The sequence below is a fragment of the Pan troglodytes genome, chromosome 8 (assembly GCF_028858775.2).
Source record: "Pan troglodytes isolate AG18354 chromosome 8, NHGRI_mPanTro3-v2.0_pri, whole genome shotgun sequence".
NCBI lineage: Eukaryota > Metazoa > Chordata > Mammalia > Primates > Hominidae > Pan > Pan troglodytes.
In genome coordinates, this window is record NC_072406.2 from 30,511,190 (window position 1) to 30,536,282 (window position 25,093).

The following is a 25,093-nucleotide window of genomic DNA, read 5'->3' on the forward strand; positions in this document are numbered from 1 at the left end:
ATGTTAATTGAATGAAAAAGTGTAAGCTCACAAAACACTTACCAAAGTCAAACAATACTGTTGCTTTTGCAGAAATGGTTCAGAAAATAAGTGAAAACTTTGTGGTAAAACTAAGTGTGGTTTTCCAGTTTTATGATCTAATGCAAAAATTTGATTAACTTATCCCATCTCTTTTCATAGTTTATATCGTTTCACAAAGTTAAATCATTAAATGGTATGGTTTGAATAATGTAAATGTCATATAGCTGAAACAATTAACATAGGTGGTAGATATGCAGGTGTATTTTGTTTAACACTATTTTCTTCAAAGAACATAAATAAAAATGAAAGCAATATGGTGACTGTTATTTTAGAAATATCAATTAATCTACAAATACAGCACTGGAATCTTTTCTCACATATCCAACACAAGAAAGACAAAGGAATAACTTCCAAGAAATTTTAATCAAACCTGAGGGGATAATACAAGATTTAATAAAATTGCCACAGTGTAATAGTTATCTGTAACAAAGTAATCAGGCACGAAATACCTGTTTTACAAGTCATTTGAAAGGTATCTCATTTGCATGAGTCATAAATGTGTGGGTTGACATAATAGCACTGTTTCCTGCCACTAAGTTTTCAGTAAATGTGTGATTGATAATATTCAGTCATCTTGGATTCCAGCTCATCTCTTTGAAACATGACGATGTCTATAAAAATCAAATGGTATTAGTGGCTCCAAAAGAAACTAAGAAACAAAATAATAGTGTGTGTATTTCGGGGTTGGGGGCGGGAAGAAAGTAAAATAGAAATTAAGCACTGTTACTGTGTACGTATTAGTTTTCTGTAATTGGTTACACAAATGAATACAGTTCTTTTAAGTTAGAAAACTATTCAAGAAAGCTAATGCAGTAATTACCATGCAAGTTACCTAGGGAATCTAAGACTAATTACTGGAGCTCAAAGATCTGCGGGGATAAAACCTGCTTACCAGAAGTTTCCAGAGCTTCACAAAGAAGCCTTCATGGGTGAAGCAGAAGAACTGGGGAAGGAGGACTAGAGGGCATCTCATATCATGTTTAATTTAAATTTAACCATCTCAATGTTATTCTCAAATAGCTGAGTGTCACGCTCAAGCAAATGATTATCCATCAGTTTTCTAAAAATCAGAGGGAGAGACTGTGAAGAGCAATAATTTCTTAGACTGAAATCCAGGTAGATTTTTCACAAATTATTCTGTGCATTAGCTTGTCCTTGGAGGGAAGGGGGTGGGGACCTCTTATAGGAGAATCAATCAAGCTTTTAAAAGCAGAAAAGGCAGACACCTCAACATTGTTGACTTTGTACTGCTACACCTAAAAGAAATTAGATACCAAGGAAGAACAGAGAGCAGGACATCTTCAACTCTTACTTAAATCTCTCTTTAACTGAGTTCAACTAGTATCTCACAAAATGTAAATTCATAGCAGAAACTTAGAATCTGTGGTAAATTTCAGGTAAATCTGAGCCAGACTCACACCTATGCTTGGGATAACCATGCCATCTTGGAAGGTGATTGGATAGGCATCCTGGATAGGCAATTGAATCCCAGAGTCTCAGGGCCAGAAAGATCGTTAGAAATACATTAGTCCATGTGGAAGGTTCTAGACTCTTGGAGAATCTGATGAAAGCCACAGATTCTTTTCCCAGAAACATGTACAAAATCTCACAATTTTGAGAGTTTTAGGAAACCGCTTTCATGGACTTCAGATTAAAAATCTTCCTAGTTAAGCCTTTCATGTTTCCGGGTAAAAGCTGAAGGAAGTTTGAGACTCAAGCGCCAAGCTGCCAAGCTCTCAGACCCACAATTAAGTGCTGAATGAGTAAAAGCTTAGGAATCTATAAAAAGAGGACAAACCCCCTCGTAGCACAACAAGAAAGTTAAAATAAAATTGCTGTGAAGATAGACTTGGAGAAGCCCTATGTCTTACAAAAGCCAGATTTAAACTGCAGTTGCTTTTCTTTTTTGAGAGAATTCATTTTCTCTTAGCATTTATATTTTCCCCAGACCAAGGAAAAGGTCTTCTGTATCCAGTTGTCCTAAAGTCAGCTCAAACACATCCTGTCTAAGATACTTTTATCTTCTCAATCCAATTTCTCTTTGAAATCTTTCTGTCAGTAGCAGCATGAGTATTCCAGATGCAAGATTTCTCATTTGATTTTATTTTTCTTCTCCTTCAATGAGAGAACTGGAAGTCAACAAGTAACCAAGTCCTACCAAGTCTTCAGTCATAGAGCAATTTATTGGGTACCTTCTATGTGATAGGCACTGGAGATACAAGGATAAACAAGACAATGCCATGTCCCCAAAGGGCTCATAGTCAAGCATCTCTCTCTTGATATTTTCATAGCTACCGTTGATGTTGTAGGTGGTCACCATTCTGTAGTTACTCGTCTACAACCAGCCCCTACCTGCTCTGATTTTTCTACACTACTCCCTCCCTCCTAATACTCCAACTTGCTTTCATTCATTATGCTGTCTGAATACTTTCCCTAAAACAATAAATTCAATTTGTAATTCCTTTGCTAGCAATATTGCTCTTGGGCTCCTGGTATCTACAGAATGTCTGTGGACTTTACTCTGATAACCAGATCTCCGTGCATCAGATCCTTCCTTGTCTACCTGAAATTATCCTCTTTATCTTGCGTACCTAATAGTACAAGTTCATTGCTCCAGCCCAGCTGGCCTTGAATCTTATTGGCCTTTCTTCCTGGCCTCATCACTCCCAAATTGGTCTCACCCTCCCTTTGCAGCCATCTTCAGAGCTATAGCTCAAGTTCTGCCTCTTTTCACAAAATATTTCAAAAAACTATATCCCACAGTGATCTTGCATTAATATATGACAGTATTTGTCTAAATCACTCATTCTGATATTTAATCATAAATATTCATACTTATATTTCTTGTCTTTCTAAAGTGACTACAAATTCTTTGAGTTCAGTAAGAAAACATGACACTTTTTTGTTTACTTTCATGCATCCATTTCTTTAATTTTTTTTTTTTTGTTGAGGCCCTATTTTGTGCCCAGCACTCTACCAGGAACAAAAAAAGACTACAGTGCTCTAAACTATACAGTGCCTAGTTTAGAAATATGCCCATAAAAAGAACATTACAATATAATAAATATTCAAGTCAATAAATAAATGTCTGTGTGCCTGTTCTCTTCTATGACAACAAAATGTATTATAGCCCCAGAGGCTTACTTTTTTTTTTTTTTTGAGGCGGAGTCACTCTGTCAGCCAGCCTGCAGTGCAGTGGTACAATTTAGATCACTGCAACCTCCGCCTCTCAGGTTCAAGTGATTCTCCCGCCTCAGTGATTCTTCTGAGTACCTGGGATTACAAGTATGCCCCGTTATGCCCAGCTAATTTTTATATTTTTAGTAGAGATGAGGTTTCACCATGTTGGCCAGGCCAGTTTCGAACTCCTGGCCTCAAGTGATCCACCCACCTCGGCCTCCCAAAGTGCTTGGATTGCAGTTATGAGCCACTGCGCCTGGCCTAAGATGTTTACTTAAATTGGCCCTGAAGGGATGGATAGGCCATTTGGAGTAATTGTCATGGTTACTGATGCATTTTTTTTTAATGTGAAAATGGTACTAAGGTAATAATGGCTGTACCCTCCATGGACCAGCCATCTATACAGATTCTATACCTCATAATCTGCAGCAGTGACTCTCATACAGCTCTGGATTTGAAGAGACTGATTTTTGTCCAAAAAAAAGAAAGGAAGACAAAAGATTTACAGATAATACAGTTATTAAATGGAGCCAGACATTGTGAGTGGATACTTATAGAGATGATTTAAGGCTCTGAATAAGGTTACCTTCCCCCAAGGGAATCCCCAAGAAGGGATTTCCTTTTGCTCCTATCGGGCATCTAAGCTAAGGGCAGATCTAAATCCAGCTCAGGATGGAAATGCTTCAAAGTTGGCCTTCAGTTCTTTTTTTTTTTTTTTTTTTTGAGACGGAGTCTCTCTGTCATGTCACCCAGGCTAGAGGGCAATGGCACAATCTGCAATCTCCGCCTCCTGAGTTCAAACGATTCTCCTGCCTCAGCCTCCTGAGTAGTTGGGATTACAAGTGCATGCCACCACGCCTGGCTAGTTTTTTTTTTGTTTTTTTTTTTTTGTATTTTTAGTAGAGACAAGGTTCCACCATGTTGGTCAGGCTCCTTTTGATCTCCTGATCTCGTGATCCACCTGCCTCAGCCTCCCAAAGTGCTGGGATTACAGGCATGAGCCATACACCCAGCCCCTTCAGTTCTTTTAAAAACTGGTTTTTCCAGGGATTCAAAGTTGGCCTTCAGTTCTTTTGAAAACTGGTTTTTCCAGGGATTGCTGGAAGCTCTGCTCAGCTTCTCTGCCTCTCAGCCAAATTTTGCTTTTGTATTTGGCAAGTTCTTTGTGAGAAAAACCAGCCCAAATTGATGGGTTCTCTTCACCTTCTGGGCTTTAGTCCTTTAAATTCTCCCTGCCTTCGTGGCAGGGAGGACCTGCTCCAGTGTCCTCACACAGGTGTTTGGTAGATTTTGTTTTATTTTCATTACTCTCAAGAGGCTTGGTCTGAACTTAACAGCCAGAAGTAAAAGCTCCTATACTCCCTACTTTGATCATTACAGTCATTACAAATCTATCTTTCCAGCTAATTATCTTAGATTGATCCTCAATAGCTCACTACCTGAATCTCTCCCTCTTCTTTTTTTGTCTATTCTGCATATGCAGAAAGGTTTCTCAAAATCAGACTCTGTTATCACTTGTTGACCCTGTGATCATTTAGGTTATGATTGTGCAATTTTCAATCTCATCTTCCTGCCACCAGGACCTCTCAAATCCAGTCTCAAATAGATTGAATTTGGCATAAAAACGTCCTGGAAATGAAATCGTTAAACAGGAATCCCCTTTCCAGCCTCTCTTCCTAAAATATCAGATAGGAAAGATGTTTAATGGTATCCTCCAGGAAGTCATGATATCCATGTGTCTACCCAGTGGAGGGAAGATATACCCATTTTAGCTTTGACACCACCAGGAAGGCACTCTTTCACCTACTCGGGGTGGAGCAGAACCCTCCTCACATTGGTAGCAGAATCAAAGGCAGTTGGTCCAATCATACCAGCATATTCTGACTAAAGAAGGAACAGGCAGAGCCACTATATAAGGCAAACAAGAAGAGCTGCCTTCCCACATAAAAAAAGAGAACCATACTGCAGATATTTCTTAAGAGTATTTTAGGGGAAAGCAAAATCTCTTTAGTAATTTTTTTACAAGTTTAATGCTTCAAGTAAACTTTGAAAATAATGAGTAAAGATAAAGACATGTCTCTGGATTGTAATAGGATAAAATAATTTGGCATAGGACGAAATTGGAATGGGATGTACAGGAAAAAATCAGAATGTGGAAAAGGAGGAGGAAGAGGAAGAAGGAGGAGAGGGAGGGAGGAAGGAAGGAAAGAAGGAAGGAAGGAGAAGAAAAAATGAGGAGGAAAGAAGAAAGAAGAAGAGGAAGAGGAAAAAGGAGGAGGAGGAGGAAAGAAGAAGAGAAAGGAGAAGATGATGAGGAAGGAGGAGGAGGAGGAAAAAGAAAAGAAGCCCCGCCCCCCCAAAAACCAGAGCAATCTAGACCGAGCACAGAGACAACTGACCTTGATCTATGATATGTGGAGGTATGGGGGTAAGAACTATCAGATAAGTACTGATGCTGCCTCACTGCATATTGCTTTAACAAAGTTTATTCCTGTCTGGATGGGCTACAAGTTTTCCAGCTACAGCCCTATAATGGTCAAGTGATAACCTGGTTTTGCCAGTTGACACCTCCTTCCTGGGTTATTACTTAAAGCAACTCACGCCCCTGAATGTCACTTGTGTTAAAAAGTGAATGAGGAAAAACTGGTAGAAAACAAAAGTTGTTCTAAAGTGATGGGATTAGAGATTATGTTTTCCAAACATACTTTAATACGATGACATTTTATTTACTAAACAAATAAATACTAAATGTAAATGGTACCAAAAAACACAAAATCTTCTAAAATATAACTTACAAAACATACTAAAATCTTTCTTTTGAATTTGGGAACTTTTGTAATTCAAACAGTAACATAATGCAAATTTCTACACAAGAGATGGAGATGGAATGCCCTGTGCCTCGTGAGAGGGTCTTAGAATTCAGTTGGCCTCATTGCCAGCTAGGGTTGGTTCTACTTCTCTTTTTAATAACATATTGCCTATTTTTCTACAAAGCAAATGAACAAGACATTTTTTAAATCTCATATTATTTATGAAAAAAATTACCTAAAATTTGCATATTCTTCTGCTTGCCGTTTCCATGGACAACTCTGTATATCTGTGATAATCTGAAGGTAGTCGTTCTCTGAATACCTAAAAATTAAATGTCAATATAATTAGAAAATAATGATCTCATATGTAAGTCTTCTTAGAAGATACTGTTATAATCTACTCCCTTTAGTCAGTAAATATTTTTTGATATAAGGTGAGGCAGAAATAATTAAAATCATACTCATTTCAAAACACTGAGAAAATACAATTTGTAAATGATTATTATGTTGGTTTAGGGATTTATAATTTGCACATGTCATAAGCCAAGTGTAGTATTAAAAACCGTGACAACACAGCAACTTGCATATGTATCTAATGGACATTTCACCTTGGCTTAAAATAATTGACAAATATATATTTATAGATGTTTTATAGATGTTTGCCATAAATATGTACTCAATAGATTTTTTCAGAGTCTAAGTTCACATATTTACCTTGGAATGTATAGACAAAATTTTCCTCCAAATAATTATCTTAAGTTATAATTTTGAACTGTACATTCAACACCCAGATTGGACTGTTGAGAGAGAAGTTTATTGACATAAAAATCTATAGGTAGAGTGGTATAGTTTGAGAAGCACTGAGCAGGATCCCAGTCCCTGGTAGATCTCTCCCTATCTGAAATTCCACCATTAAGTATTAATTTCTAAAGCACAGAATATCCTTTAGTCTTTGTGTTCTCATTTGAAATGCAAATATCCCTTTGACTGAGAAAACTCTTAAATTTTATTTCAATTAGTAACTTATTCATTAGTTGCCAGGTATTAGTGATCAAAGGCTCTACAACAATGAGATAGAATATATGTTGAAGACATAATGGAGAAGAAAAATGAAACCAGACTAATATCTAGATTGACAGAACATGATGAAGAGTACTGGGAATGGAAAGTATTAACATATACATGAAAGACTTTTTCTTATTTTTCTAAGTCTTCTTGAAAGAAAATTGCTTAAAGTGACTATAATAATATTTGAGGTGGGCTTATGTATGTAGACATAAATGCATGAACTATAGAACAAAGGCCAGAAAGAGGTGGGGGCGGGAAAGTGGAAATAGAAGTGATATAAATCATTTGACAACTGACACCAATAAGAAAAAGATGAACATTCTTCACCTAAAACAACGAGCAAAACCAAACAAAATCATAAAAATGTTATCATAAAAATAATCCAAAGGCAGGCAGAAAGAGGGAAGGGAACAAAGAACAGGTAAATAGAGAACAAACAGCAAGATGGCAGATTTAGGCCCAACTGTGTGACTAATCTCAACAAATATAAATGATCTAGGCATACCAATTAAAAGGCAAAAAATTTCAAACTGGGGGAAGAAAGAAGATGAAGAAGAAGAAGAAGAGGAAGAAGGGAAGAAGAAGAAGAGGAAGAAGAAGAAGGAGAAGAAGAGGGAGAAGAAGAATCAACCAATCCACGTGTTGTCTACATGAAGCATATTTTGTATAAATAAGCAAATAAAAGTAAAAAGAATCATTAAAACAAAGTTAGAAGGGCTATATTCATAGTGTATTTCTGAGCAAGGAATATTACTACAGGAAAATAATATTCCCAAGCAAAGAATATTAGTGAAAAATGAGATTAGAGTAGAAATTGATAAAATCTTTAAAATTCAATGAGATCAAAAGCTTGTTCTTTGAAAACATCAATTAAATTGATAAAAACTCTTGCCACACTGATTAGAAAAAAGTCAGAGAAGATACAAATGACCAGTACCAGAAATGAGAGAGGATGGAGCACTAAGAATCCTTAAAACATTAAAAGTATAATAACTTTATGCCAAAATAGTTGGTGACTTAGGTGCAATGGAGATATGTGTTGAAAGACACAAACTACCACAGGCCACTCAAGAAGAAATTAATAACATAAATAGTCCTATAGCCATTAATAATATTGATTTTGTAATTAAAATTCTTCCTACAACACACACACACACACACACACACACACACACACACACACACACGGCCCAAATGGCTTCACTGGAGAATTTTATCAAACATTTAAGGAATATTAATACCAATTGTATGCAAAGTCTTCTAGAAAATTGAAGGGAGTAAGATACTTCCCAACTCACTATATGAGAACAGGGTTACCCTGATACAAAAATAAGGAAAAGACGTTGGGAAAAAAAAAAAAAAACAGGCAGGCGAACATTTCTTATAAAGATAGATGCAAAAAATCCTCGACAAAATATTATTGAATTGAATCCAACAACATGAAGAAAGGATAAAGCACTGTGACCAACTGAGGGGTATATCAGAAATTTGGTTTATTTTAAAATCAATCAAAGCAGCTCACCATATTAACATAATTTTAAAAAGCACAAATAATAATCTCAGCACACAAAAGTATTTGACCTGATCCAACATTCAGCAATGACAAAAACCCTCACTGTAAAACAGAATTTCCACAATTTGATAAAGGACACTTACAAAAACACCTATGGCTAGGATCATACTTAATGGTGAAAGACTGAATGATGAATGCTTTCCCCCTAAAATCAGGAAAAAGACAAGAATGTCCACTTTCACCACCTCTATTCCACATTGTATTAGAGGTCCAACCAATGCAATAAAGAAAAGGAAATAAAGCCATCCAGATTAAAAAGGAAATAGTAAAACTGTCTTTATTCAGAGATGACATAATCATCTAATGATTGTAGAAATGATGTATACATATGCCAACACTTGACAAATTATACACTTAAGTTGAAGTTCATTGAACATTACTCCTCAAAAAACTTTTAAATGTTTATTACTAAACTAAAAATTATATTTTCAATGATGCTATAACTAAGATAATAAGCATTACATATCAGCCATTTTTAAGGATCCAATATCTAAAATTTGAAATTTGATTTATTATGAACCTACAGTATATTTAAATTGATATACTTTTTTAAAGAGTTCCCTGGATAGCTAAGTTGCTACTTCCTATGAGCTCTCAGACTGCTTTGACCAACGTTTCTATAATAGCCTCTCTCATGTTAAATTTAATTATGACTTTACATGTTGGTTTCTTGGTCTCTTCCTTCCCCTCAGGACTTTGAGGACTGACCATTTCTAGCCCAGCACAATCCCTACGACATGCTGATTTGTTTTTATTAACCTAGGAAATGCATTTTATTTATTTATTTAGAGATGGAGTCTCCCTTGTTGCCCAGACTGGAGTGCAGTGGTGGGATCTCGGTTCACTGCAACCTCCGCCTCCCAGGTTCAAGCTATTCTCCTGCCTCAGCCTCCTGAGTAGCTGGGATTACAGGCACGCGTCCACATGTCCGGCTAATTTTTGTATTTTTAATAAAGACGAGGTTTCACCATGTTGGTCAGGCTGATCTCGAACTCCTGACCTTGTGATCCACTCACCTCGGCCTCCCAAAGTGCTGGGATTACAGGCCTGAGCCACCGTGCCTGGCCTGGAAATGCATGTTTAAATATAAATACAACATGTAATGAGGTCATAAACTATTCTGAATAAGCTCAAAGCTTGGATTATGATTTCCACTTAAAACTTCCCTCAGTACTGACTTACTTCCACTGACTTTTCCTATTTACAAATCTCCCCATTTAAAGCCCAGCCCTCCTTCAATGTATCTATCGCTTGAGAATTCTCACGTTAGAGCTCAATAGCTCATTAGTCAATTTTCTCAGTCCAGTAATCCAATTCAGCCAGTTTCTTAGCATTAAAGGCATGCATATGTGTGTGTGTGTGTCCTGTTAAACTACTACCCCCTTTTTCCATGAGTAACGCACACATTAACTGTACCCATCTTCCTTTTTGAGCTCCCTCAATAATGATCAATGTAGAACTTGCCAATTAGTTCACATAGGAAATTGAGAAAGGGGTTTATATTGCTTGGTAGTAGTGATCTAACCTCTGCAACTTAAAGAATACAATAAATCCCTCCTTTTGGCTGACTCTTGGACTTGAGAGTAATCTCCTTTCTCAGCCCTCTTTGTTGGCATGGCATGGGTGTGAGGATCCTCTCGTCCTTTCCTCCATACTTTATCTTATTAATATGCTGGAGTTGGCTCATGCAAGCTTATGGGAGCTGACTGCTAAGTTTTCAGGAATGTTGTGAACAGGTTATTAAACTATTGGTAGCTTGAAATCAGCCAAAGTGGAAGCATTTACACCACAGGAATTGGCAAATTTGACAAATCAGGTTTCTCTGCTTCCCCCCTCCACCCAAGCTAATAGTAAAACATGAATGAGCTCACCATAGCTCCTATACTTCTCATCCCAGCTGTGAGCCTGTTGGCCTGGCTCATACTCATTCATTATCCCCATAGTTTGAGCTTCACTGAGGCTTGCTGAAAAGGCCAGGTAAGACTTTGCTGCCACATCTAACTCATCAAATAAGACTGATCCAGAGAGGTTCTGGGTTATACAAAACTATCATATAACATCCAAACAGCAAGTACTACCTTAGCAAATTAAAGATTACTTTATTACTACCAAAATTGTGTGCAAATGCTCCTGAGTATATGATACTTTTATTTTAGCTTACTCGAAAAGCAGAGATTGTTTTGCAATCATTCTTGCCTGTATATTGAGCTTAGTCTGGAACATTAAAATTGCCATCCATGGACAATTGGGAAAAATGTGCATTGTAGAATATGGATAGTCTTCAAAATATTTTGTTTTAAACACCCCTCCCCCTATATGTTGTAGCTGGTTCCAATTTAACCTAATATTGAAAGACGCCAATCATAATGTATCTAAGCTTACTGGCAGGTTAGCTGAATAAAATGGCCTTTGACTTTATGGTCACTGATATGTAAAACCAAGTGAATACCTTATAGCAGACCCATCTATTATTAGATATACTTCTGGCCATTTTACAACTGGAAGACAGTACTCAAGGTACTTACTCCCTGAGATTTAATGTTCAAAAAATCATTTATACATCCAATCTGGAAATGAAGCCTTATCCTCTGACATTATAGAGGGGAAGACAAAAGAATAAGGGATATAAAAGGGAATTTTTTTCTAAGTGCTTGCCCTTTTTAGTGAAAGTTAAATCACCAACAGCTTTTTGAGAAAATTAAGATTGCCACAGGATCATCGCAATTATAAAATGGAAGCATGGTGTAACCAAAAATCATTTGAGGAGGAAAAACCACATGTGTGCTCCAGCTGTGGGCCAAGTTGGGGATAGGTGTATCTCTGCAACAGCTTCCTGTTAAGTAAAATGTTCTAAATCACATCATATTTTCTGCACTTACATATATAATTGATTTTCAGTTTATAAAGCACAGATCTCACCCCAAAATCTTGGGAGGTAGCTTTGCTTCAGATATCATTTCTGTTTTTCTGGATGACAAAACTGAAAGTTCTGAGAAGATAAACAGCTTGCTCAATATTGCCTTGTAGGTAGATGAGCTAAGAATTAAACTCATGTCTTTTGATTCACATTCTGGCTCTTTCCAATGTATCATATTGTATCTCATCTATTTTCTGAAAATGAATCCCATCAGAAATGTTTTCTGTCCCAAGACATACAATAAATCACACTAAATAATGCAGCAAGTTATGTTCAAAGGAATAAATAATGTCTATTTAAATCATTATTAGTAATACTCAAAATGAACCACAAATTATAAATAACCTACTAAATGATAATAAATGTCATATTAAAATTTTAAACATTTTTCTAGAAACGTCTCTTTGAAGATGAAGACCCACATGCTGTGACTACTTTTATCTCAATTAAGATATAAATAGGGCTTTTCAAGCACTATAATTTATGGTTAATTAATTAAATGGTTAAATATTTACAGTAGTTCCCCCTTACGTATGGTTTCATCCTCTTCAGTTCCAGCCACCCATGGTAAACCACAGTCCAAAAATATTAAATGGAACCTTCCAGAAAAAAACAATTCATAAGTTTAAAATCGTGGACTGCTCTGAGTGATCTATGAAATCTCACATCATCCTGCTCCATCCTGCCTGGGATGTAAATCATCTCTCCGTTCAGCAGATCCACCCTGTCTGTGCTACCTGCCTGCTGACTTACTTACTTAGTAGCCATCTCAGTTATGAAACTGAAAGAACATAGTATATATAGGGTTCTGCACTATCTGTGGATTCAGGCATCCACAGAGGGTCTTGAAAAATATCCCATGGAGATAAGGGGGACTACTGTATTGGGTACTTACTACGTACATAGAAGTTATCTTGGAGATACTCATTTACTAGTCTTATGTAAGCAGCTGAGATACCAATTTGGTTTCCTATGACATCTCTTCATGGAGAAAGCCAGCCATTTTTCATCCATTGAAATGGGTGGGGACAACACAGCAATATTAAGTCAGTAGTTTTCTGAGTGATGTTCTGTGTAGATCAAAAAGTCTTTTGCAGCATTTTCACCAAGCCCCTGAAGAGCTCAGCTCTGCTTGAAAATAAATTCTGCGAACGAGTACAGTGCTACAAGACTTTCAGTCAATACAGTCAATCATTTCCACTGGGTAATACTCTTTAAAGGAATAGCTAATGAGTGTATGAAAGCTAAACTAGGAGAAGTGTGTGGCAGGTAGACTGAGTTGAGCTATGCAGTGTCACCGACATTTCATCCACTAAAGGTAGAAGAGTTCAATTTACATCGTTTTCAGCTATGCACGATGGTAACTTCTAATTAGAGTGTCATGGGTATTGTCAACCAGCATGGGAAAAAGGGATCTGCAACTTTTATTTTCTCCATATCTTTTAATGTCCCTAAGACAAGTTAAATAAATATTAGAACACAGCTTCAGAGATTAACTCCTGAAGATACTAATGTACTTCTTCACAGCCCCAATGAAATCTCCAAAGTGCTGTACTGTATTATTTGAAAAAGCCAGGCATCCTTTCTTTTTTTTTCAAGGGATGCTTCCTCTGTTCTACAAAATTAACTTATTGGGTACTGGTATTAAGTATATACTTAAGATGTGCTAGGAAATGCTGTGAGCAGTGACTAACCTCAGCCAACCAAGAGGGAATGGTGTATCTGTTTACAAAGAGGTGGGATGTGATGTAGCAAAAGCTATAGATTGGTGGAGCACACTAGGGCCATCAACAGGGTAGAGTAAGAGAGCTGTTACCACCCACAAATCTACAGGTGACCCAGAAAGAGCTGTAATTGTAGGTGAAGACAAGGGTGGTAGCCTTTGGTAGAAGATGCAGTCATCCCTAATCCCAGCCCACAGAGAGGGATCCATGGGAGTAAATCCCCCAAACTGTCTCTCTTTCCACCTTCCACTCTCCTGCCAATGACTCCCATAGGCCAAACCTAACCAGAACCCAAAGGGTAAGAGAAAGAGGGTCCAACTAATGTAGTCCAAGGAAGTCAGCCTCAAGGACATGCAGCAAGAAGAAAAAGCACGGATGGTAGATCTGAATGATCAGCCAAGAATCTATAGCACAAACAGCAATCTATTCATGATATTAGTTCTCAGCATTATTTTGGGGTAACTGAATTGTACTTCAATGGAAAATTTGATACAATGGCAAAATCAAGCAGTAGCTCACAGCAAAATACAAAACAGAATTTTCAGTATCGTGAAGCTTCATGTATTAGTCCATTTTCATACTGCTATGAAGAAATACCCAAGACTGGGTAATTCATAAAGCAAAAGAGGTTTAATGAACTCACAGTTCACCATGGCTGGGGAGGCCTTACAAAATGGAGGAAGGCAAAGGAGGAGCAAGTGTACATCTTACATGGTGGCAGGCAAGAGAATATGTGCAGGGGAACTGCCCTTTATAAAACCATCAGATCTCTTGAGACCTATTTACTGTCATGAGAACAGCAGGAAAAAACCCGCCCCCATGATTCAATTACCTCCCCCCAGGTCCTTCCCACAACACATGGAGATTATGGGAGCTATAATTCAAGATGAGACTTGGGTGAGGACACAGCCAACCATATCACTTCTTCTTCACAAATATCTGCAACCTGCAAATATGTCACCAGGATAAAGAGAATCAATAAACAAATAATGAGTCTGATATTTAAGAGTTTTGTATTTCCTCTTGCCATACAATCACTGTAAGATTTCTAAAGATGAAAAAATGATGACCCACTTTTCAAGTTTCAAGGAAATCTCCAGATGTATAAGAGAATATTCAGAGATGAAAGTGACAATTTAGTGATCTTATACCATCAGTTTTTACAAGTAAGACCTATAAATTGCAGAGTCTGATAAAACCAATAAATTCACTATTTCACCATTTCTTGAAGTTACAACAGTAAATGAGCAAGCATGCATAAAACACCTGCGAAGATTCTTAAACCATATATGAGTGGCTATTAACCTTTTGCATCTTTAATTGTCCGAACACACATAAGCAGAGCTGACCCTTCCCTCCCTCCTGACTCTCCTTTGCACCACCCCTATATCTATTACGTATCCGTACAGCACTTATCCTTTTATTTTCATATATTTATTGAAAAAATATTTATTGCGCATTTGCTATGCATGAGACACTGTTCTATGCATCAGTAATAACCAACAAAACACAAAAATCTATGTTCTCCGCCAGGCGCAGTGGCTCACGCCTATAATCCCAGCACTTTGGGAGGCCAAGGCGAGTGGATCACCTGAGGTCAGGAGTTCGAGACCAGCCTGACTAACATGGACAAATCCTGCCTCTACAAAAAAAAAAAAATTACAAAATTAGCCAGGCATGGTGGCACATGCCAGCTACTCATGAGGCTGAGGCAGGAGAATTGCTTGAACCTGGGAGGCAGAGGTCACAGTGAGCTGAGATCGCACCATTGCACTCCAGCCTGGGCAACAAGAGTGAAACTCTGTCTCAAAAAAAAAAAAAAAAAAATTCTATGTTCTCGTGAAGTTTATATTGTAGTAACGGTTGATAGCAAACTGAAATAATACATACATTAATAGCATGTTAAAGTGCTAGGTACTTCAATGTACTAAGTAATACAAAAACAAAAAAAAAGGAAAGAAGGACAATAGAAAAAGAAAGTACGAGGAATAGTGTTGCAGTTTGTGTAGAGTCGCCAAGGAAGCCCTCACTGAGAGGTGGTAATTGAGCAAATACTTGAAAAATGTATTAAGTAATTAATAAAGTAATAATTAAGTAAGCTGTGCAAATACAAGGGGGTGGTGCAAGTGTGGGGAGAGCATTCTGGGCAAAATGAAAGAAATTGTAAAGGCTGGAGGTAAAGGCAGGCATGGTGTGTTTGAGGGACACTAAACGATGTGGGTGGCTGTAATCCACCTCTGAGTCACTCATGAATCCAGTCATGAAGGTGGCAGGAGATGAGATCAGAAAGGTAATAAGAAGTCTGATGCTATTGGCCTTGCTATTCAAAGGGTGGACCTGAGACTAGTGGTACTGGCATCACATAGGATAGGCTTGTTAAGAATGCAGTATCTCAGGCCCCATCCCTGACTCACAAAATTAGAATCTGTATTGAAACAAAATCCCACAGGTGATATGTAGTTAAAAGTTTTTAGTAGCTTGATTGCGACATAATTTGTATGCCACACAATTCACCCATCATATGTGTACTGTTAAGTGGTTGTTATATTCACAGATACGTTCAAACATCATCACAGTCAATTTTACAACATTTTAATCACCTCAAAAAAAAATCCTGTATCCTTTATTACCCCCTGCATCCCATAAGTTTTGGTATGCTATGTCTTCATTTTCATTCATCTTAAAGTATTTTCTGATTCTCCTTTTGATTTCATCTTGGATGCACTGGATATTTAGAAATGTGTTGTTTAATTCTCACCCATTTGTGAGTTTTCCAAATTGTTTTTCTGCTATGTATTTCAAATATCACTTCATTGTGATCAGATATTATGCTTTGTATTATTGCTGTTCTTTTAAATGTACTGCATTTAAAAAAATGATCTAACACATGGTATATCCCGGAGAATGATTTGTGTGCTTTTGAGAAGATCATCATAGTCTGTTGTTACATGGAGTGCTGTAAGTCTGGTGGGTTTATGGTGTTCTTCAGGGTCTTCTATTTCCATGTTAATCTTTTTCTCATTGTTCTATCCACTATTGAAAGTGGATATTAAGTTTTGAATTATTATTGTTGACTTGTTTCTCTCTTTATTTGCTTCATGTATTTTGGTGCTGTTATTAGGTGCATACATGTTTATAATTATTATATATTGCTAATGGATGACCTTTATCATATAAAATCTCCTTCTTTATCTCTTAACTTTATTGTTTTAAAAGTCTATTTTGTCTGATATCAGTAGAGCCACTCCAGCTTTCTGGTTGCTATCTGCACAATGTACCTTTTTCCATCCTTTTACTTTCAATCTATTGTATCTTTGAGTCTAAAGTGTGTCTTCTGTAGACAGCATAGAATTGGATCATGTTTTTAATTCAGTGTGACAATCACTGACTTTTTTTTTTTTTTTTTTTGGAGACGGAGTCTAGCTCTGTCGCTGCAGTGGCATGATCTCGGCTCACTGCAAGCTCCGCCTCCTGGGTTCATGCCATTCTCCTGCCTCAGCCTCCCCAGTAGCTGGGACTACAGGCACCCGCCACCACACCTGGCTAATTTTTTTTTGTATTTTTAGTAGAGACGGGGTTTCACCTTGTTAGCCAGGATGGTTTCGATCTCCTGACCTCAAGATCCGTCCGTCTCGGCCTCTCAAAGTGCCGGGATTGCAGGCGTGAGCCACCACGCCCTGCCTGACAATCTGTGACTTTTGATTGGGTGATTTAATCCATTCAAATTTAATGTTGTTATTTATATAGTTAGATTTATGTCTGCTATTTTACTTTTTGTTTGCTGTATGTTTCATATTCTTTTTTGTTTCTCTATTCTTCTTTTATAGCTTTGTTTTGACTTAGGTAAATATTTTCTAATGTAGCATCTTAACATCTTTTATAATTTTAACTATTTTCAATGTGGTTGCTCTAAGGTTTACCATACACAACTTATCAGAATCAGCTTCAAATTTATACTAGCTTAATTGTAGGGATACATAGATATATTATTCCTACATAGCTCTATTCTTTTTTCTCCTTAATTATGATGTTATTATTATAGGTATTAGGCCTATTAATGTTACAAACCCAACTCTACCTTGTTATCATTATTATTTATCATCTCTTGTCATTTCTATAGCACAGTATACCTTTGCTCCAACCCACTTCCTTTGTGCTGTTAATGGCAAACATATGCATATATATTTGATAAGCACTTGTAAGAAACTTGCAGGTCACTGGAAGAACTTTGTCCTTTATTTTGAGTGAAATTGAAAGACTTTGGAGCAGAGAAGTTATCTGTCTACTTACAGAAATAGGATCCCCCTGCCTATTTTGTTGAAAATAGTCCTTAAGAGAGCAAGAGGTGGAAGTTGGGAGAAAATTAAGGGATATTTGCCATAATCCAGCAGCGGGATGAAGGTGGCTTAAACCAAAGTAGGATTGGTGGGGTTAGGAAGAAATCAGCAGCTTCTGGGTTTGATTTGAAGGTAGCCAATAAGATTTAATTATAGATGGGACATGGTATGGCTAAAAAGAGAGGAATCAAGGATAACTTCAAAGTTTCAGGCCCAAGGAACTGACAGGATAGACATGTCATTAACTGATACAGGGAAGAGTGCTAAAGTGCAAAGTTGAGAGGGAATTCCAGGACATCAGTGTGAGACAGACTAGGTTTGAGATCCCTTACAGGCATTCCAGGAAAGCTCTGACTGGGCAGAGATACATACAAATCTGCGAAGAGGTTCAGGTGGGAGATAGAAATTTGAGAATTGTCAGTATGGTATTTAAAACCATGAGACTAAATGAGGTCCCTGAGGGATGAGGATGAAGAGAAATGAGCCCTGAGGATTGAATTCTGGGGAATCCAGTGTCAAAAATAAGGAGACGTGAGAAGGAATCTACAGTGAAGAATGAGAAGGGGCTGGGCACACTGGCTTATTCCTGTAATCTCAACACCTTGGAAGGGAGAGGTGGGAGGATGACCTGAGATCAGGAGTTTGAGACCAGCCTAGCCAACATGGTGAAACCCCTTCTCTACTAAAAATACAAAAAATTAGTGGGGCGTGGTGGTGCACGCCTATAATCCCAGTTACTTGGGAGGTTGCGACAGGAGAATCGCTTGAACCCAGGAGGCAGGGGTTGCAGTGAGCCAAGGTCATGCCATTGCACTCCAGCCTGGGTGACAGAGCAAGACTCCATAAAAAAAAAAAAAAAAAGAAAGAAAGTAAAAAATGAGAAGGGAAAGCCACTGTATGATAAATATTTGTTTAAATGTACAACTCTCTTAATATACTGTGGACTGCTAAGAAATAGAAATAATATATTTATTGTCATGCTCCTTATATACAAGAGTTCTAAATCCATTCTCAACCATGTATGCTTTGAAAAAGCTCACCAGTGAGTCTAATGCACTCTCCAGGTCGAAAATAACTCGTCCTATGCTTGCCATGGTATTGGGCACTTAGTAGTTGCTTTGTATTTCTGAAATTAATATTTAATGTACGACTAGAACTTAAAAATGTCCAAAGCTTTCAGACACCAATTTTGAACAATGACAATAATTAGCCATCAGCCAGGATCTTACCAAGAGAAACCATACTGATACCCGAGCTTCAAGTAGGGTACTGCTACGTAAGATAATGCTATCTAAGTATATTTCTATCATGGACGCTTGTGTAAAATAAGTAACAAAAAGTGAGGAACGTGTGTTACTATTTTGGAGCTGGATCACTTTTGAATAGCTTCACATTATAAAATCAAAATCCAATGCTTTCTGTTTTCAAATTTCTGACTTAAAATTCTGCTGTCATTAAGAGTGGTGCCTCGGAGTAGTGGAAATAGAATAGTTAGAATTTTATCCAAATCCCAGCTCTGCTATTTGTAACTGGCTGATGTTCTGCAAGCCAACCTCAGAGCTCATTTGTCTCACTTGTAAAATTAAAATAGTAAAACCTACTCTGAAGAAATATCGCAAGAACTATACATACATTTAAATTACCTGGCAGAGAGTCGGCCCACAGAAATGGTAATTGTGACTATCACTATTGATTATTACAGTAATAATAATTATTGTCATTATGACAAAAATATAATAATGTAAAGGATTATGAACTGAGTAATGGGTTAGTTACCCATGACTATGTAACAAATTACTCCAAAACTTAGTGGCTTAAAATAACAGTAAACATTCATTATTGCACAGAACTCACAAAGTCTCTTATGACCTTTCTTGAAAGTCACACATGATTTCTGCAATATTCTATTGGTTTCACGGGGCAGCCCTCTTTAGGCTGACAGGGACTATAGAAGTGTATAAATACCAGGAAGAGAGGATCTTTGAGGCTGTGATCTGAGAGACCAAAATAGATGCCCTTTTATGAACTAGGAAGGATCACAAGGTTAGGAAAACAAAAGTTACCTACAGATCGAGGGTACAGGGCATCCAGCATGGCAACTCCATAAATTTCCATGGCTGCAAGAAAAAACACACTCTTTCTAAACTCCCTAACAGGAGCTATCAGGCAATTTATCAGGCTGATTTATAACCCAGATAACCTCACCTCTGATTGGACGGAGGACAGCCTTACAAACATTGTTTTCTGACAAGCAACTCCAGCAGATCTTAAACCAATTTCATCAGCTTATAGAGGCTGTGCACAAACTGTCTTTGTGTCCTATAGTTCACCTTTTGACATAAAGGAGCCAAATTCCACCTCATTTAAATCCTAAAACCCACCCCAAAGTGAATATGGGATGTATGTTACATATATAGCACATGCATTTGACTCCCCCTTATAAATATGCATAACTTTTTCCCAAAACCTGCTGAATATGTTTGACTTTACCATGTAATACAGACCCTGCGAGGCATAAAACTCAACCTGCTCTTCCTCTCTTTAAAGAGAGAGCACCTATGGTCCACACTGGAGACTCTCTTCCCAGTTTGCAAACTGATACTGCCAATAAATCCCTCCTTTCTACTATTTTAGCCGTTCGGATGGTCTTTTGGATGACAGTCACCTTGCAGCTCTGGCTACCACAAATAGCAAATAAACTATACCTTTAACATTGCCTGTTATATTTGAAGACATTGAAAACAGCAACAGATTTGCTATCTTTCCCGGTGCCACTTTTAAAATTGAAAATAATTCCAATTATTTCTCAATGACTTTAAATAAATTTGATTATTTTTATTGCCATGGTCTTCCCAGAAAGGCTTCATTCAAATGACTAGTTATTTGAGGAACTATGAGGAAGCCTTCTGATATGAATGCGTAATCAACATTGTAGTCTAGCAAGCCAGCGTTTCCATTTTTCTCTGAGAGAAAATTCAGTTTTGTTTCCAGTGACAAATACTTATAATAAAATAATACATAATTCCAATCTTCAGCATAGTAAAAATGATAGTAAGGAAATCTTACCAAGTGTTAATTAAGGAATTCAGATTAGGATTATGCTAGTTATCTTTTAACATCAACAACCACCACACACACACACACACACACACACACACACACACACACACACGGGAAAAATAGTCTTTTATTTCTCATCCTCCCACTAACAGATTGCATGACTTTGAACAAATCATAATCCCATTTTTTTATCTTTAAACTGAGGGAGTTAAAAAAAAAAGTCATACATGCTCATAATTGAAACAAACAATATACGAATTCAAATAATTTAAGAGAGACTATGCTTTCAAACTCTTAGACTGTAATTGTTTTTCATGTACTCTTTGAAGTACAGAATGATTGCTAAACCACCTTTTAATAAATTTGACATAACTTTTGTTTAAATGCAAACATTTTCAGAGGCTTCTATTTTACTCTTAGACTGTAATTGTTTTTCATGTACTCTTTGAAGTACAGAATGATTGCTAAACCACCTTTTAATAAATTTGACATAACTTTTGTTTAAATGCAAACATTTTCAGAGGCTTCTATCTTACTCTCAATATTATTACCTCTGCCGAGTGTGGTGGCTCATGCCTATAATCCCAGCACTTTGGGAGGCCAAGGCGGGTGGATCATCTGAGGTCAGGAGTTCGAGAGCAGCCTGGCCAACATGGTGAAACCCCATCTCTACTAAAAATACAAAAATTAGCCAGGCATGGTGGCGGGCACCAGCTTCTTGGGAGGCGGAGGTAGGAGAATCACTTGAACCCAGGAGGCAGAGGTTGCAGTGAGCCGAGATCGTACCACTGCACTCTAGCCTGGGTGACAGAATGAGGCTCTGTCTCAAAAATAAATAAATATATATATATATATATATATATATATATATATTTAGCTCAACTGCCCTCCCAACTTGAAATTTTATATCAGCAAACACAGCCTTTGCTTTGATTACCAAGAAGAATTTCCCAAAATACTAAGAATGTAGTGTGTTGGTATGAATGGCTGTTTTGTGTGGATGTAATATTTTCTGATCTATAACTCTTCTTTTTTTCCAATTTCATATATATATATTTTGAGACAGGGTCTCACTCTGTCACCCAGGCTGGAGTGCAGGGTTGTGATCATAGCTCACTGCAGCCTCAACCTCCTGGCCTCAAGCGATCCTCCAGCCTTAGCCTCCCAAAGCAATGGAATTACAGGTGTGAGCTACCATGCCCAGCTCTGGAACTCTTAAAAACTGATGAGAAAAGGCAAGTTAAAAGGTCAGAGGTGAGTAGAAAGACAAAAATGTACACATCGCTTTAAAAAGCAATCAAAGCACCATAGATTTAAAGTAGAATGAAAACAAGTCATACATCATTCTGGGCCAAGAAAATCTTGTCTATGACCAAAAATCTTTCTTCCTGATGGACAACTTGAAACTTAGGACTACTTGCATAGTTAGCAGGCTGTCAAGTGATATGCTCACACTTGGGCTTTTTGAAGTTTGATCGGCCATAATTTATACCTTTTCTTTTCAAGCAGCAATCAGGTCATGTTGTTCTCTCCAGGATAATAGAGTGAAGAACACTTAGGGCAAGTCTTCAGTTCACTTTGCATTTCACCCTGCAAAACGGTACCTCCCGAGTAGCAACTTTATGCCACCCCATGAGGAAGATATCTTTCAGAAAATTCAATTGTTCTCAGTGATTTTAAGTGGTACAGCATGAAATAGCTCATCAAACATAGACACTCACCTATGGCGTAAGCCGCACTTAGTCTGTGCAAGGCAGATGTTCCAAATCTTGATTCTGAGCATTTGTATTTTACCCCAGAAAGCTATCTGAATACAAGTGAGCTCACCATGCATGCCCTAGCAATTGTGCAGAAAGTTACAGGGCAGTGGCTTACATGCTGTTCCTTAGAAGACATCTCAATCCCTTACTAGAGGATCTATTTAAATGCTCCGGTGCTCAGAAGATGTACAAGATTGCTGTTGTTTAAAAAAAAGTGTTTCTTCCCACCTTTAAGAGACACCCTAGAGGCCTATAATCAATAGAATGATCAGAATGGTAGAGCTATTTAATACATACGTGGCAGAGACGCCTGGCGGATTACCACTGATTGGTGCTCCCTTTCTGTAGTACACACTTGTTGCTACAAGCAGCTGCCCAGCTAGACACTCCATTCCCAAACACCCACCGCACATCAATGCCACTTGCATTTTATTAGTCAAAACCCCCAACATGTCTCCATCTAGAAGGGTCAGTCCCAGATGGCAGAGTGACAATGGGAGTGATGTGCGCCCCCTGCAGGCTGCGTGCAGTATCTGCTTTCTCTTTATTAGTAGCTACTCTTTGAGCAGCAAGATGGTTGAAAATGGCTTGATCTTAAGATGGAAGGAACCAGTATCCCTGAATCAACATCTGGGGGAAAAGCCACCCAGGAGCGTTGCCTGATAAAGAAGGAATATTTTACACTGTGCGAGAGAGAGTAAAATTTTGTGCTCAGACTTCCGAGTTTTGAGAGCTTTTATTAGAGCAGAGTGTCTACTCTAACCAAATGGTAGAAACTGAACAAACCTAATGGTCCATTTTCTTGGGAGCCAGGACTCTTGGGGGAAATGAAAGAAAAGCATAAAAAAGAGAAGGCAAAACAACAGAAGCAGAAAAACCCAAGAAAAGGAAATAAGTTGATTTCCTGGGTCAGCACCTCTAAGTATCTGCTCTTAGAAAAATCATTTCATTTACCTGAGGCAATGAGGAATAAGATGGACAGCTTGGATATCCATAGAGACATTTTTCTAAAAATACAGGCAAGAAAGATTACAAGTAATAAGTTTGCCATACTGAAAAATGAGCGAACTAGCAGTGATAAGATGGCTATAAAGCATTTTTAATACAGTATAATATTTTATCTGGGAGATAACCTACTAGAAAGAATAGAGCTGCAGAAAGGCAGAGAAATATTCAAGGGAAGAGGATGGGGTAGAAAAAAACAGAAAAGTACAGACTCAAAGTAAGAGAAAGAGTCAAAGAAGTTAAAATAGGTTTCAAAAAAGTATTGGTTTATAGATTTATAATTTTTTTTACATCTAGGAATTAGAGTTTGTCAGGCCTCTGAGCCCAAGCTAAGCCATCATATCCCCTGTGACCTGCAGGTATACATTGAGATGGCCTGAAGCAACTGAAGAACCACAAAAGAAGTGAAAATAGCCAATTCCTGCCTTTACTGATGACATTCCACCATCATGATTTGTTCCTGCCCCACCCTAATTAACCAGTTGACCTTGTGACATTCCTTCTCCTGGACAGTGAGTCTCAGGAGCTCCCCACCGAGCACCTTATGACCTGCCCCTGCCTGCAAGAGAAAAAACCCCTTTAACTATCATTTTCCACTACCTACCCAAATCCTATAAAACTGCCCCACCCCTCTCTCCCTTTGCTGACTCCCTTTTCGGACTTGGTCTGCCTCCACCCAGGTGACTAAAAAGCTTTATTGTTCACACAAAGCCTGTTTGGTGGTCTCTTCACATGGACACGCCTAACAGAGATGGTATAAAAATGCTTTGAAAACCTAAGAAAAACATTCATTTAATTATTTGTTTATTCAACAAAAATTAATTGAGCAACTGCTATGTGCTGAACCCTTGTGATTGGCACCAGGGGATAGGCATGTGAACAAGACATTGTCCCATTCATTTTGGAGCTCAAAATCTGAAACACAGAATAAAGAATTATGGCACAAAAGACCCTATCCCACTTGTTCTCCTAATGGCAACTGCCTAATTTTCGTTTATTCAAAAAATATAGTTAAGACTAGGGGAGAAAAAGAGCACTTTTCCCTCCCACTATAACTCCATCTTTCTAAATCCTATTTTAGCAATGTGAAAGGGACAGATAGGCTGAAGAGAGAGAAAATTCTAAGTCTTTAACAGACCATGACAAAAATAGGGCCAGATAATTATTTCTAAGAAAACGAAATTACTTTTTTATCGCCATACACTGAATGGCTTTCCCCATTGTGCTCCCTAAGTCTGTAATAGCACTGATTATGGAACACACAACCCCTGACCATAGACAATACAACCGAAAAATTAGTCTCCTGTGTGCAAAACAACACTTTTATAACAACAGGCAATTCATGCCTGCTGTCTCTAGACCTTTGCCAAACAGAATACCAGTGCAGGCTAATTATATAAGCCAGCTGAAAATTGCGTGTGTTTAATGGAAAGGCATCCCCTTAAAGAGTAGCTGAGAAAAGGTCTTAGCACCAAAAACAAAACAACAGAGAAGGAGTGAGAAGGCAAACATGGGGGTATGGGCACCCGGCATTCTCATTAGCATACTGCAGTTAACCACTTTTGTTGATGCACATCA

The 25,093-nt window shown here is 37.8% G+C and overlaps 1 protein-coding gene across 2 annotated transcripts in view; it reads right to left on the minus strand.

Moving 5' to 3' along the window:
- ST8SIA6 (ST8 alpha-N-acetyl-neuraminide alpha-2,8-sialyltransferase 6) overlaps positions 1–25,093 on the minus strand; it is a 146,348-nt gene that overhangs the window by 44,862 nt on the left and 76,393 nt on the right. For both annotated transcript variants that reach the window (XM_054659366.2, NM_001037296.1), the window contains 1 exon segment: positions 6,307–6,393. In XM_054659366.2, the coding sequence (XP_054515341.1) occupies positions 6,307–6,393 (87 nt within the window).